This window comes from Rattus norvegicus, chromosome 8 (genome assembly GCF_036323735.1).
Source record: "Rattus norvegicus strain BN/NHsdMcwi chromosome 8, GRCr8, whole genome shotgun sequence".
In the NCBI taxonomy this organism is placed as follows: Eukaryota; Metazoa; Chordata; class Mammalia; order Rodentia; family Muridae; genus Rattus; species Rattus norvegicus.
The window spans coordinates 109,887,833-109,903,364 of NC_086026.1; the positions used below are offsets into that span (position 1 = coordinate 109,887,833).

Below are 15,532 nucleotides of genomic sequence, written 5' to 3' on the forward strand. Positions count from 1 at the left end.
ACAGTTGTTTTCTGAAAGGAGTGAGACATAGGCTCAAATAGATACAGGATGAACCCACATAGACGACCACTGAGCAGAGTGTGGACGGCGTTTACTGAACCTTTGGAACGCTGAAGTTTTGAGGGCCAGGAATACCATCCATTTCTATGTCAGCTACACTTGGAAAAGTTGCCTTAGTGCTCAAGGCAACGCGCACACACACACCACCGACGCCACGAAGTAAGCATACGCTGGAGTATTTAAACTAGAAATCTCTCCTAAATGCAGTTCGACTTAAAGAAACACTAACAGGTAGGAAAGGAGCTGCAGTTCTGGAACAAGAAAGAAGGTAATTACAAGGAGCCAGGAGTGGAGCAGAAAATCATGCAATCTTCCCGGGAAGGAAAATGCCCCAAACTGAATGTATTTCTAAATGCTCATACCATTTAGAAAAGTACCTTTTTCTATAATGATCAAGAGAGCAATCTAGGGGTTGGGGATTTAGCTCAGTGGTAGAGCGCTTACCTAGGAAGCGCAAGGCCCTGGGTTCGGTCCCCAGCTCCGGAAAAAAAAGAACCAAAAAAAAAAAAAAAAAAAGAGAGAGAGAGCAATCTAATGTTTATAAATCTTATGCTCAATTTGAAGCTTATAAATGTCTTTTTGTATTTGTCAGAATTTTTAATCATTTTAAGTGCCATGTGGAAATAACTGCAGTAACTATACCTTAACCCTTCAAATGCCAAACGAAACAGCAAAACGCACTGAGCTCTGCAGACCATATCAATGACATTTTTTCAGATTGTTCTGTGGATGTCAGGAGGAAATTTTCCAAATAAAATGCAGGCATCTGAGATTTGAAAAATGGAGCTAAGGTTTTTGAAAAGACATTCTAACCCAACCCAAACATAGGAAACTATTTGTCATCTTCTTAACCAATATTCAAAGCCCAGGCTGTCAGTTGTATTTAAATTCATTCTTACCAGTGAGAAAACCTGAGGTCATGCTGTAGAAAAACCACATGATCGGACTTGTCCAGACTCCTTGGAAAACCATCGTGCTGGCCTGTTTGGTGAGGAACTCTGGCAAACTCAGCTTGCCCTGAAACACTGTTTTCTTCCAGAATGAAGCTTTCTGTCCATGCTGACCATCTTGCTTCAGGAAGCAGATGCTGGTGCTGAGGTCAGAGTTGCAATGAAGCTTGACTCGCTCTGAAAAGGAGAGCTGGCCCAAATGCTCAAAATGGGCGGACTTCACAGCACCCTCCTTTTTGCCCAAACCCAGATATTGCATCAAGGGGAGTGGCCTGTCAGAGTTCCAGAGAAATGATAACCGGGGATCTTGAGACATCTCCATCTGCCTGAGGGAGACATCTGGGCATCCAGGCTGTGGTGGAGGGCCCTGGGACTTACCAGTGAGCAGCCAAGATTATTGTCCCTACTCATCAAGAGGCTTCCTCGGCCAAGACCCTCTCTGGCTGTTCATTCAGGCTGGTGCTAATCAGCTCTGTTTGCTAATACCTACTTCTGGAAAGGGGAAGAAGTTAAATGATTCCCATCATGGCTGTACTCTACAGTGCTAGGGGATGAATCCAGGGCTTTGGGCAGGCTACACAATCACTCTGCCACTGAGCTACGACTCAGCCCTGTGGCCTCCATTTGAAATACCATTATACAAGTCAAAAGGTAAAAGAACAGTCACTTTATATTTACACATCTGCAAAAAGAAAATCTAGGCTGTAATAACAAGATTGACATCCTGATGTAGAAGAAATAGCAAATGGAAATTAAAAGTGTGAACACGTATCCTTTAAAATTAAAGTCCTGAGCATGCACTACTGAAAATCAAAAATAATTTTAAAACTTTGAAGAGGAATCCTGTAATAGAAATTGGCCCCTTAAACTTCAATTCCTTGAGGACTTAAAAAAAAAAAAAAGCAATGTGCAAATTATAATGGTAAAATGAACACTAGTTTGAGAATAAACATTTATTTTTAAGATTTATTTTATTTATATGTACACTGTAGTTCTCTTCAGACACTTCAGAAGAGAGCATCCCATTACAGATAATTGTGAGCCACCATGTGGTTGCTGGGAATTGAACTCAGGACCTCTGGAAGAGTAGTCAGTGCTCTTAACCACTGAGCCATCTCTCCAGCCCACATTTATTCTTTTTTTTAATATTTTTAATAGGATATTTTCTGGTTCCAGTTTTGTAACTTACTTGCATGATAATTTTGGGACAGTCATTGATTCATTCAACAAGTTCACTAGGAGTTTACTATGTGTAAAATCTTGGAATTCGCAGTTCTTATCCTTTCCCAACTGATGAAGGTGCATAGTCATGGGACAATATTGAGTACAGTGAAGGAACCATCATGGGTACTGGAGTACTAAAGAGAAACTCCCAATCTACTCTACGGGATCATAGAAGGCTTCCTGAAGAGGAGACGGGTATGGGGTATTGAACTTAGCCACTTAAGTTTTATACAGGTATCGATCAAGGATGGGATGAAAAGACATGGTGAGGCACACAGAAGCAAGGTCTGGAGAGCTTTCAGTGTTTTCTGAGATTCCAGTATCTCCTGAGAGCAGTGAATACCAAGGGCAGAGTTTTAAACTCATATCTGATCGTGGCATACTCTGCATTTAAGCCTTAAAAGGTTTCTGAGAAAACAAGGAAGGGGCAGACTTGAGGGGACTCTGTCAGGAATCCAGGTGAGAGATACTGTCAGCCTAACTCTAGATTTCCCAGATCTGTGAGAAAAAAAAAAAAAAACAAAACAAGAAAACAAACCCAAAACCTCAAGATGCAGAATAATAATTCCTACATATTGCATGGGTTGGGAGGGGCCAGGAAGAGGAGCCAAACAGGACTTTCCAGTTCTGGTTTGGATAACTGGATAGACAGCAATGGAGAGAAAGGAAGAGAGTAAGGCAAGGACAAGACAGGCAGGATTAGGGGGTCTGTGGGAAAAGGCTGCTTGTGCTTAGCCTTATATACTTAGATTTGAAGCATTTATGTGAGCAGTCACATTCCCCGCTATGCAAATAATCTACCTCAAATTGATGTCAAGAAAGGGAAACTTTTCTCCTGCCTATGGAGAGAGCCTGTGCAAAGAACATGTCCATTAAGGAGGGTGTGAATACATACATACATACATACATACATACATACATACATACATACATACATACCAGGATAAGAACATGAAACAGAAAGACAGGGGTGGGGTGGGAGGGCAGCTCAGAGAAGAGGATCCAGTATAGACGACTACAGTTCTGAAAACAATGAGGCAGGCTGTGATTGTTGAGGCAGAGTGCAGAAGAGAGTCCTCTGTGAGTTAATCATTAAAAAATGTTCCCTGGATGTAACAACTGGAAAGTCATTGTCATCCCAGCAAGAGGAGTTCCTGTGGAAGCCTTGGATCAGAACCTAGATCATTGTGGGCTGAAGAGTAAATGGAAAAACTAATGACCATTTGATGCAGAGGAAGAAAACGATTCCATCAGCCTTATTTTTTTTTTTCTCATTTACAAAGAAATGTCTAACAAAATAGTTGCAGGAATCAAGAATGGGGGCAGGAAATCCGGCAGGAATATGCCCAACTCTTTTCATTAGCTGCTTCCCAATTAACACTAAAAGGAGCGTGAGCCGTGAAATTAATAAAGGCTTAGAGAATAAGCAGGAAGTGGGTCTCAAAATGGAATATACCCACCTGCGTTTGAAAAGGCGGCATTGGATGAGTTCATGACTCAGCCATTCACATAGAGCAACTTGAGCCAAGTTTGAGATGGAAACACTGACAATACTTAGTGAATCAAAGGTCAAAAGAGGAAATGTAGACAGAACTCATGCAATCAAGAGTTAAGACTCACATGGCTGAGCCGCAGCCGCCGCCGCCACCAAGTCATAGGATCATAAAATGGTTAGTTCTGCTTGGCATGAGTCTATACCAAGATTAGCCAACCAAGCATTATTGCCCTGACTGGCATCTGCCAATCTCACAAGCAACTACAGGGAGAATCAATCCCAAACTCAGCTCACACATACAGGGCAGAGAGGGGTAATGTCATTAGCCTATCGTAGCTTTTGAATTAATCTTTCTCAAGCCCGGACACCACCCAGTAAGAAAGTCAGATATGCCTCTGCCTGGGCCGCCACACTAGGTGAGGGCTTCTGGATGGCTATGCTCATTTGTCCAACTCTCCCGGATACTCCTGGCTGGGCTCTTGCTTGCTTCTCTTCTGTTTTGTCAACTTCCTTCCTATACTATCTTATCGGCCAGTTGTGATGCTTATCTATGCAACATGCCCAAACTATCCTTTATCCTGTTGCCTCCAAGGGTTTTTTTGTTGACACAAGGTCTCAAGGAGCCAAGCCTGGTCTCAAACTATGTAGCTGAATTCATGGATGATCTTCATTTGCTGGTCTTCTTGCCCCCATTCCCAAAGTGCTGGGACTGGTAGACATCAACATGCACGGTTTAGATGGCACTGGAAATCAATCCCAGAGGCTTGTGCATGCTAGGCACCATTCTACCATCTGATCTACATCCCAGCCCTGTTGTCTGCATTTCTGGATTAATTTTCTCCGTAATTGGAGGACCATTCATTCAGGTTTGAAGATGAACTGTTGAGGTGGATAAGTGGGTAGTCTAAAAATAGCACTTACCTCCTCCTTGCTACTTAAATCTTTAGTATTTAATTTTGTTAGGAAAAACAAGGGCTTTATGTAAAGGTAGAGAGGGGGTGAGGCAGAAGGAAAAATTTGATGGCCATTTTTTCCACCCCCAATCCAAGGTTCACTCTTCACTCTCTCAAAACAGTTCAGGCACAGGGCAAATAGAGAATTACTTTACTCTCTTTCTGTAATCGTCTTTTCCCTTCCCTGCTTGCATCACAACAAGATCTCGAAATACTGTGTTTAAGCATATCTGACATTTAGCTCTCATTTCTGTCTCCTGGAAGTCACACAGGGAACTTAGGACCCTTTTGTATCCACCACGTCTCCACGGCAGCTTGATCTCTATATTGCCAGACTCCAGTTTTCAGATCTCGTGCCTGCCTTTTAAACTTCCTCTGTGCGGCTGGAGAAATGGTTCAGTGTTAATCAGCTGCTCTTCAATTTCCACCTTCCCCCCACCCCCATCCCCACCCCAGCCCAATGGTGGCTCACAACCTTTTCCAGTTCTCAGGAATCCGATGCCCTGGTTCTCCCTCCAAGGACACTGACACACATGCAGGCAAAATATTCATACACATTTTAAAGAGTTAAAAAATAAAAAAATAAACCAAGCAAAATCCAAAAACTCTCCCTTTGAACAAAGTCATTTCAATTTACTGACGGTCTTCAAGAAATTAATCTCTTGGAATTAATGGGTTAGAACCTTTAAAACTCCAACACTGTCATCTTTCTGTAGTCTAGTTTCTAGCAAACATTACCCAGTAACTCCTATTAAGCTGGAGACTCAGGTTTTATTTTGGACAGCCCCTTAGTTAAAAGCTCCATTATTTGATGGAACAAATACCACTTTAAAACTCTGGGAACTTGGGGTTGGGGATTTGGCTCAGTGGTAGAGCGCTTGCCTAGCAACCGCAAGGCCCTGCGTTCGGTCCCCAGCTCCGAAAAAAAGAAAAACAAAACAAAACTAAACTAAACTCTGGGAACCAGAAACAATGCTTTATAAGTGAACATTTACATGACAGTCTAATGCTTTTGGCTACAGCTTTTCAATTGCTTGTTGGCCCTAAGTGGAGCCCACAACATCTAAGAGCTTCTACCAAAGGCTCTCTTCCACCTTCCGTTATCTTGTACTCCAGCCTCGACCACTGTCTTCTCCACTTAGGCTTTACAGCGCTAGAATACAAATTTCACAAAAGCTTTGTTTTTGTTCTCATTGTGCTGCTGGGTGAATACAGCCTCACCTGAGCATCAACTTAAAGGGTAGAACTGTTTTAGGGCAAGATGAGGAATGGGAGAGAGGGGGAGGGAGGGGAGGGAGGGGGGGGAGAGAGAGAGAGAGAGAGAGAGAGAGAGAGAGAGAGAGAGAGAGAAGAGAGTCCACCTCCTTAAGGCTCCACCACCTTCCCAAAGTGCTAGAGATGGGAACCAAGAATTTAACACAGGACTTTGGGGAACATGCAAGATCAAACTATAGCAACAGTTCAATACTAGAATTTTAATCTTAAAACCAATCGAGGAAATCACTATTTGTTCTGCATAATACCCCTCTGTCTGCAGCTTAGAACACATACTACATTCGATGGCATTGCTCTAGAGAAGCCATGCTTACTCAGAAGTTACTAGCTGTCCTCTGTAAGTGTTCAAAATCGCCCCAACTACTTTTGTAGTTAGCCTATATTAGACACCTAGTCTCTATCTGGAATCCATCTTTTTTTGTCTCAACAATTTTTCAGCGATAGATACCTGCTGGTTCACAGATATCTCCAAGCCCAAAAGTTGGTTTAAAACAATCTTTTCGGGGTTGGGGATTTAGCTCAGTGGTAGAGCGCTTGCCTAGCAAGCGCAAGGCCCTGGGTTCGGTCCCCAGTTCCGAAAAAAAGAAAAGAAAAAAAAAACAAAAACAAAAACAAAAAAACCAATCTTTTCTTCCTAGATACCTTCTTAGATCACTACTTCAAAATGTTGTTTTTCCGTTCATCAATGAGGTATGAGAGAAAACTTCTGCAGTGAGACCAGCTTTCGCTGTGCTGTAAACTCATGTAATCTGAGTGAAATCATTTAAAGTCAGAGTTGGTCGAACACTTTCCTAGCGTGCACAAGGCACCTGTTCTACTGTCTAGCACTACAGAGAGAAATGACCGTATCAGCTAGTTTGTTCCTGCTAGGCTACTGGAGGCATCACGCCAGTTCTGAAATTGACAGAAATCAGTGTCTTGGCCAGAAAAAAAAAAAAATTCTTACTTTGGTTTAAAACCCATCTGTGTATACACCCAATGATAAGCAAACCCTTCCTCTTTACAACTCAGCAAGCGCAGTTAATTTCCTATTTCATTCAACAAGTCTAGGCAAACCACACACTGTAAGTAAACTAGAAACACACATGTAACAGCAAGAAATGAAGGTGTGGACTAGGCTTGTTTTGCCGTCTGCAGTGTTTAGAATATAGATTTGATGAACCCTAACAGAACTAGCATAATCAGTTATCTGTTTTTCAAGACTCTGGATATGATTCAGAAAATGATAGTTTTATACTGAACAAAATTCAAGGAGTGACGACGATGTAAAAACCTAGAAAACAGTTAAGGAAACCATACAAAGGTTTCTTGTCTTGTAATATTAAAATTAAAAAGTAAAAGCTGGAATGCTATATATACTCCAAATTCACTGATTTGGACATAGGAACTCTTTCTGAGAAATGGCAACTTCATATTCAAGGCCAAAAACTCTATATGCAATAGGAAAAATAGGGAGAAATGATAAATCAATATAGCTATAAATTATGGGCTGAGTTGGGAAAGACGTTATTATTCTACCGGAATGTCTTTCACGTGTACATTCTGGTGCCATCCACTTCAGGCTGCAATCTGATTACTAACTTGGGAAATCAACTCATATCGTCAGCAGATTTTTAAAGGAAACTGTAAATTACAATGTTATCTGAAATCTCCCGTTTTAAGAGCAGTCAAGTTGAATCCTACGTAAGTTGAACAATACTTCTATATTTGGCTACATCATTAGCAGGTAAAAATCTACACTTTTTGACAAGGGATGGGGTGTATGAGGAAAAAATGCCTTTTCCTAATTCTCGGTTGCAGCCTGTAGACTACAATGGCAGACCATTAAATGATGATTCTCATGCAGTACTCTAAGAACCTAGGTTGCTCACTGCGAGGCTTTTCTACTCTGGCAATGTGCTTGGTTCCCCTTTGTTTGGTGGTTGCTTGGGATAGCATCCAGGCTTCCAGCATGCTCCCCTACAGAACCACAATCCCAACTCTTTTTTCAGGCAGTGTCTTGATAAAAGACCCAGGCATACTTCATAATCCTCCTGCCTCAGCCTCTCGAGCAGCCAAAACTACAGGCTTTTAACACTTGGCTGGGTATTTTGTATTCTGCTCAATGATGTCTGTAAAACAGCTTTACTAGTCTTAGGTGCACACACTGACATGGATGGTGGGTGTGTGCAATACATGTCATGGAGGTATGTAACTCACACCCTAAGATTTATGACCAAATAAGACACAGGGCATTTAAAGCTTTTCTTTTTGTTGCAAAGCTTGCACACATACATAAAGTTGTTTAAGTGTAGACTGCAGGTACGATATATACTCAAATTTGAGAACCAACCATCTCTTCATATACAGGTGAAAGCTTTTGTAATAGCAATTCCCCAGGACCCACTTCTTAGTCTAAAACGAGCACACAGAGCACAGTGTGTCAAGATATACACGGCACGAGGTTTTGGATGTTTGGTCTCATTACCTAGCTATAGGGACATTTTCCAAGGTTGTTGTAATTCCTAAGAAAACTGCTTCAAGTAAAACTCATGCTTATAAGTAGCCTTTGAAGAGAAAGCTGAAGACATTTTTAAAAACCAAGCAAGTGTTGAGGCACAAAGTGACAGTGTATAGTGAGGCTTCGTTCTATAGTTAGAAAGCAGGTATTACCAAGCACCTCCACTTTCTACAAACTCTAGCATGCAATCCACCGCAGCACCACTCCAGGACGTTTCCAGAAACAGCTATGTCCATGATGAAGTTATCTGCGTCTTTTTATAAAGCTCTATTTTGTTGGGGGAGCATACAAAGAGAAAACAAGAACTAAAGTGTCATCAAATGCTAAGAATGTTCACTACCTACTCATTCTGAAACCATTCACAGTATTTTATACCTCTAGAGGTATCATATATAACCTTTAGGTAGATTAATAATCTACCACCATTTACCTTACACAAAGAGTACTCAAAGACAAATGTAAATTAAAAAGCTTTCAAAGCAGGTGTTTAAAGACTGAAATTCATACATCAGTGCTTTAATCACATCTGTTGACTTCTTAGTGGGAGAGGCCAGGGCTGCCACCCAGTGGCAACATCAGCCTCCAAATGATTTTAAGATTTAAATGAAAAGTTTTAAGATACTACAATGTAGGAAAAAGTCAAACTACAAAGTTTGATTTTCACGAGCTATAATTTTGGTAAAGTGTTTAAAATAGCAAAAAGCAGCAATGTTCTTGTACTTATGTGGAATTGAAGTTTTTGTTACTTTGCTTAAAAATTTCAGAATGAAGAAGACTCAATGCTTTAGCTTCTCATTCACACACACAAAGTACTAGATGGCAAACAAAAAATTAGATAATACAGTTTACCTGACCATAGCACATCATTTCAGTGTGTGTCCCAGTTAAAGAACTAAAAGGAGGGACCAGAGAACTCACTAATACAGAACACCTGCTTTCCATGTGTGAATCCTTGGGCTCAATATGCAATAGTGTCAAAAAAAATTATTTCAGTAAATCTGATCAGATATTGGATCAGGATGGTGAAAAGTTGAAAACTTTAAGTTACTGCCATGCAGAATTAGTGATGTTTAGAGAGGAAAAAAAATTACGCATCTCATTGTCGACTATATTCCCCAAACTTAGCCATGACTTATTTCACAGTGGCATAAATATGGCATGATCTCATGGAACAAAGTTTGGTCAAGGAACATTAGAAACATTCAAGAATCAACAGCCCAAACTGCTTTGTTCTCTTGAATAACCAAGTGAGGGGGGCAAGGGAGAGGAAACACTTCCTAAATTCTTAAATTTTTGTTTAAATAGCTATAAATTCTATTTTCTAACAGATTATCTGGTCTCTTTTGGATACAATAAATGGATTTTTTAAAATTAAGGCACAGACAACAAACTTGATATTTACAATGGCTTGTGACAGATACAATATCTAAAAATAATGTCTTATTTTCTGTTTATTATTGCTATTTAGTCACAGAAAAGATTAACACTTTACAAGAAATGTCCTTTATCATATGCCATATAGATATAATTTTATATGAAGAGGGACTGTGGGGAAACAGGATAGCTTTACGAGGAAATAAAGAAACAGCAATAAAAGGATTCTTCCATATAAAGATTTTGAACCAAATTATTTGTTTTCAGAATACAAAACCTTAATTGTTGGAAGGAAAGAGAAAAACAGCAAAGAAAACAGTAAGACAGAAGACCAAGAATAAAGACCTCTTCTACACGAGATGCACTGCCTATGCAATATGTATGTATGGGCTGAGTCATAACAAAATACTCATGTATTGTACAGTCAGTTCTCATACAGTTAGAAACAGCACTTTCCCAGCAAGCACAACTGGCCCAACACTTTCTCAGTCTTCCGCTGCGTGACGAGTTAAAGTGTGTAGCAGTCATTGCTGACGAGCAGTATCAAGACAAATGCTTGACGAGATACAATTTCTCTCCTTGTTCACTTGTAAAGATCGGTGCCTTTTTGTAATGTTCTACAAGTTCCTCCATGGTGCTGAATTTCCGCTGCCCAATGCAGTAGACAGTCTCTTTCAGCTGGACTTTAAAATGCTTGTTTTTCCCTTGTGCTTTTAGTGATACTGAGAAATCATTTGGCTAAAACAGAAAGGGGAAAGGGGAAGTAAACATTTGAAAGTCATGTATCAGGACATAAAATAAAACATAACTGTGTAAATCTGAGCATTTATGCTAAATTATTTATATCTCTCCTTTATTTCTCCAAATAAGCCCTTTTTATAAATGAGGAAAACAAGCCTCAAAGAGCACGCCTAGGATCCATTACCTGGTGACAGGGTGCTAGCGTCTCCTAACAGTCACCCACAGTACCCATAGAGTAGTAAACACAGAAAGGAGTTTTCAGAGGCACAAGAGAAAACATTAGAAAATCTCAGACTTCCACTCCATCCCCTCTCAGTTCAGAGTGAACAGTAACTGACTTATATAGTATGCTGAATTTTCAAAAATAATGGACAAATAGGAATTCAACTAAACTTTTAATAAAAGGTAACAAACACAAATTCCTACAAGGGCCAAAAGTTAAATGTAAGAAAGGCAGAGGAGGAAAGAGGGTGTGGCCAGCCTAAAGAACACTTACTGTTCACCTGTGATTGCTGCTTTGCAAGAACTGACTGCACGTGAACAGTTTTTTTAACACCTTTATTTATGGGTGAGTGTTTCGCCTGCATACATGTTTCTATATCACATGTGAGCAGTGTCTGTGGAGGCCAGAATTGGGTACTGGATCCCCTAGAACTGGAGTTACAAATGGTTTGAGTTGCTGGGAATCAAAACTGGTTTCTTTGAAAAAGCAAAAGAACAGTACTCCTAACCCTGAGTCCTCTCTCCAACGTGGTCTTTCAATTTTAAAGGGAAATCTGAAGTCCACATTTTTAAAAGAAGTTTTTATTACTTTACAGATTTTGCATATGTTTGTATGTCTATACGTGGGTATATATATATATGTACACTAGTGCAAGATGTTCAAGAAGCCATCAGATCCCCTAAGAGCTGCAGCTACAGGTGACAGTAAGACACCTGACACAGTGCTGGGTACTATGGGTCCCCCGGAAGAACTGTAAGCACTTCTCATTGCTGAGCCATTTCTTTAGCCCCAAAGTCTGGATTTTTATAAATCCTTCCCTATTTAAATATTGGCAATGAATTAGAAAAAAAATTTAATTGTGTAAGGCTAAACAAAAATACACGTTCACGATCTCTAGCTGAAAAATAACACTACTGAAAATAATCACATATTTCAGCTGGTATTTATACTCAAGCCACAAGAAAACCAGCATCCTGTACTTAACTTTCTTTCCTTCTTAATCAGGTGGAGGCAGTTGCAGCTGTCGTTTTAAACCTAATATTTCTGAACAATGTCAATCGAGAACAGTGACTTTTGAACGGTCTGTGTGCTGCTGACCATCAGGATTTTAATAAAAATGGACTCCTCTATCCCATCTGTTAGCAACTCTCTGCCTCCTGACAGGTTAAAGGCCCATTTCTCCCAATTCCGCATCAGAAGGTTCAATTCATCTCAGTCTCATACACACACCACTTTCTTTAAACTGTTTGTATAATGCATTCACAAAAAGCCAGTATTAGCCATGATTTGATAAGTAGTGACATCATTTATCAGGAAAAACTTTAAAAAAAAAATAACCATCAAATTTTAGCATTCAAAGGAACACTTTTAAGAGATTATTAGTGATGTCATGGTTCAATTTGTATGGCTACTGTCTAGCTGTTACTGCAATGTAATTTACCTTTTATTGCAAGTATATTTTAAATGATGCTAAGTAGGTTGTTGAGGTGAATAAAAACTATTTTTGGTCAAGTAAGGTATATCTGTGATTTCAAGGCACCCTGGTCTACCTACACAGTGAGTTTCAGGGCAGCCAGGGTTACAATAGTGAATCACTGTTTTATTTTTTTTTAAAAAAGATATTTTAAGCAAACAACTAATTTATAAAGAAACATTCAGTTGCTCCATTTTTAAGTTTAATGAACAGAACTATTCCAGAAATGCAAATTTAAAGCAACTGAACAAAGTCTATTAAAACAAGATATTCACTGCTCAGTTATCTTATTCAAAACAGGTACACTGGAAAGAAGAGTGTGATCGTGTCCCCTGGCTACCTCAGGCTGAAGGAAGCCGGCCACTCAACCTTTCCGACCTTATTTATGAATGCACGGAACTCTATTTTCACTTTCCTTTGAAAATCACTTACCGAAGACTCACTGTCGCGAATGAGGAAGTCTCCTTCATGCCCTCTTTCATTCAATGCCATCTCTGCCTGGTGCCTGGTGACTTTGCCATAATACCAAGGATTGCCAGCAAACTTCCCCGTGAGTGAAGGCCTAATGTAATCACACTGTGGAGGCGATGGTTCCAAACCTGAGGTTAGCGGATTATTCTGCATGACGGTAACATAGTTTTTTGGCACCAGGCCAACCATGCCATTGATTTTCCTGCATTTCCACCATTCTGGGTCATTTTCCGGCTTTTCAATAACATCCATTACATCACCTTTCTCAAAATTGAGTTCTTCATCATTGGATGAGCTGAACGGGTAAAGAGCCTGTACAACGTGCAATACTTGACCTGTATTTAGGTTATTGACAACTGCTGCTAACTTCTCTGACAGAGAACCTACATGGTCACCCAAAGGACTGTCACCTTCTTCAGTTACATAGTTTGAAGGGAACCATCCAATTTGTCCATTGTAGCTGCCACGCCACCATCCGTCACTGCATTTCTCCATGACTATCACCTTGGTCCCTTTTATCAATGACAATTCATCCTCTCTCTCAGCCATGTAGTTAAACTTCACAAAAGCAGGCATGTTGAGGTCATAGAGACGTTCTCCTGGATCAACAAAGCTATCATCAGCAGGAGATGCCGTATCTGGAACACTGGGTTTTCTTTTCACTTTTCCAATGCCTGTTTGAATAAAGAGGAGGCTGTAAGACTATAGCTTCAACTTGATACACTTACCTCAACCAGGCTTCTAAATGGAGCAAGCAGACTGTGGCATGATGGAATCATCTTTTGGGAGATAAAATACAAGTTAAGTTCTTCTATAACCAAACCAAATATACTATTAAGTATCTTTCTCTCCTGCCAAAGCCAAAAAATAATTGCATAATAATAAAGTTGCCATGTTGAATTTTCTCTTAAATGTTAATATGGTTTCTTTCTTTCATAGCTACAACTATGAAAGAAAGTACTGAAGTACAAATACTTCAGTAATCCCACACTTTGATATCTTAGTTTATTAACCTAGATTTTGTAATTAGCTGTATACAAATGAATCAACTATTTAAATTAGTACCTGATGCACATAAAGAATTCTATCTGGGCAATCTCATTTATTAACTTCTTAGTTTCCAAAGCCAGACCACTCTACAGATCTGTTTACTTTGAAATAAGGTATTTATTATTTACTCATTTGTTTCCCTTCATCCCAATTCACATACAACCTCCTAAAGGGCAAGGATTTTTCATTTTGCTCATAGAAAAATCCCTGGGAGTTTGAAGGGCACTTGGTACATAGAAAATGGTTAATGTGTTTTGATTGGAAGAACTGGGAAAATGAACCCGTCATCGGAAATATATCCTTCAAGGGGAACCACGCATTTTCAGGGCTGCTCACTTCTCAGCGTGGTACCTGATGTTTTGGTTTTTTTTACTTTTGAAATCTGGGACTTTGTAAACTATTCAAATTTTTTCCTATATTGTTTTTTTTTGTTTTTTTTTAAAGAAGAGCAGGTATCCTAAATACCCTCTTTTCTTTTTTTTTTTTTTTTTTTTTCGGAGCTGGGGACCAAACCCAGGGCCTTGCGCTTGCTAGGCAAGTGCTCTACCACTGAGCTAAATCCCCAACCCTTTTCCTATATTGTTAAAAAAAAAAAAAAAAAAAAAAAGCCACCATATTATTCTTAGTCTTTATTCAGCCAAGACCCCAAATTCTGATCCTTCGTGGTTCTTAATAGCCATCTTTTCTCTTCTGAGACTCCTTGTTATACTATCCTTGCTGTTTTCTTACTTAGCTTCATCAATTATCTAAAAAGCCCACAAATCTCTTCAATCCTAGCGTTATTCACTTTGCTATGCTTTCAGTCAGTTCTGCACTTGCTCGTGTATGTATTTACTGAGCCTAGCACGTGCAGACAGAAAACAACTTCTGAGAGCTCCTTCTTTCCTACTGTGTGAGTTTCAGAGACTTGAGTTCAAGCTATTCTTTTAAAATTCTATCACTCTTTTATAATTATCTTTCTACTTCTCTTTCCAACTTCTTCCCTCTTGTTTGCACCCCCCCTTTCACACAAGTTGATTATTATCTATGTTGGAGGGCCGGTGTTGTAGAATGTAACAAATTATGTTGGTTGGGCCAAGAGGACTAGACATCAAACAGAAAAGTAATGAAGAGTAGGGAAGAACTTCAAATAGCATGGCAATGTGGGGAAGATAGACACCATGCATCTTAGCCTAGGAAACTGACAAAAGCTTTAAATCATAAGCTAATGCAATATCTGGGGCAAGAGATGAGAGGTATACATTATGAAGCCATCCTAGTCAAAGTGAAGTTTTTGTGGTCGTTATTCCAGCATTGGCTCTGCAATGGGGCCTCTTTATTGCTTGAAACTCTGGTTCTCATGAGATTACTTCTGCTGAGGGTTAAGTCTTACTAAGGTGGTGTTGAATGATTTCACTGCTCTTAGAAAAGGTGGCCACAGGGTTAGGACAATGGCTAAGAACTTTCAGTAAGCCCTGGGGATCTGAACAGGATACTATAAAAACTAACTCCCAAAGAACTTTTTGAGTTCTTATGTTTGTGCCTTAAGCCTTAAAGGGAATGGGTCTGATTCAGTATCTATCACAAAATTTTCAGATAGACACTCCTTGATTAACATGCTTCAATGCAGAGTTGAACAGAAGAAAGACCCATAGTAAAAGCAGTAGATATAAAATGAAGGCAGAGATACCAGGTTTTATCTTGCTTTTAATTACCCAGTAGGCACAGGAGCCAACACATTCTTAGCAAAAGCAGTAGCATAG

General features: G+C 39.7%; 2 protein-coding genes across 9 annotated transcripts in view; both read right to left on the reverse strand.

Annotated features, from left to right (window-relative positions):
• Positions 1 to 8,234, reverse strand: part of Il20rb (interleukin 20 receptor subunit beta) — a 37,959-nt gene extending 29,725 nt beyond the window's left edge. For 3 of the 4 annotated variants that reach the window (XM_063265999.1, XM_039081976.2, XM_017595846.3), the window contains exon 1: positions 960 to 8,234. In XM_063265999.1, coding sequence (XP_063122069.1) covers positions 960 to 1,332 — 373 coding nt within the window. In that variant the 5' untranslated portion in view covers positions 1,333 to 8,234. The remainder of the gene's footprint in view (positions 1 to 959) is intronic. The other variant, NM_001173438.1, reaches the window with a different exon arrangement.
• A 1,656-nt stretch (positions 8,235 to 9,890) lies between these two features.
• Positions 9,891 to 15,532, reverse strand: part of Nck1 (NCK adaptor protein 1) — a 60,525-nt gene continuing 54,883 nt past the window's right edge. For all 5 annotated transcript variants that reach the window (NM_001106851.2, XM_039081189.2, XM_063265226.1 and 2 more), the window contains 2 exons: positions 12,702 to 13,414; positions 9,891 to 10,569 (listed from right to left, as the gene is read on the reverse strand). In NM_001106851.2, the coding sequence (NP_001100321.1) occupies positions 10,375 to 10,569; positions 12,702 to 13,414 (908 nt within the window). In that variant the 3' untranslated portion in view covers positions 9,891 to 10,374. The remainder of the gene's footprint in view (positions 10,570 to 12,701; positions 13,415 to 15,532) is intronic.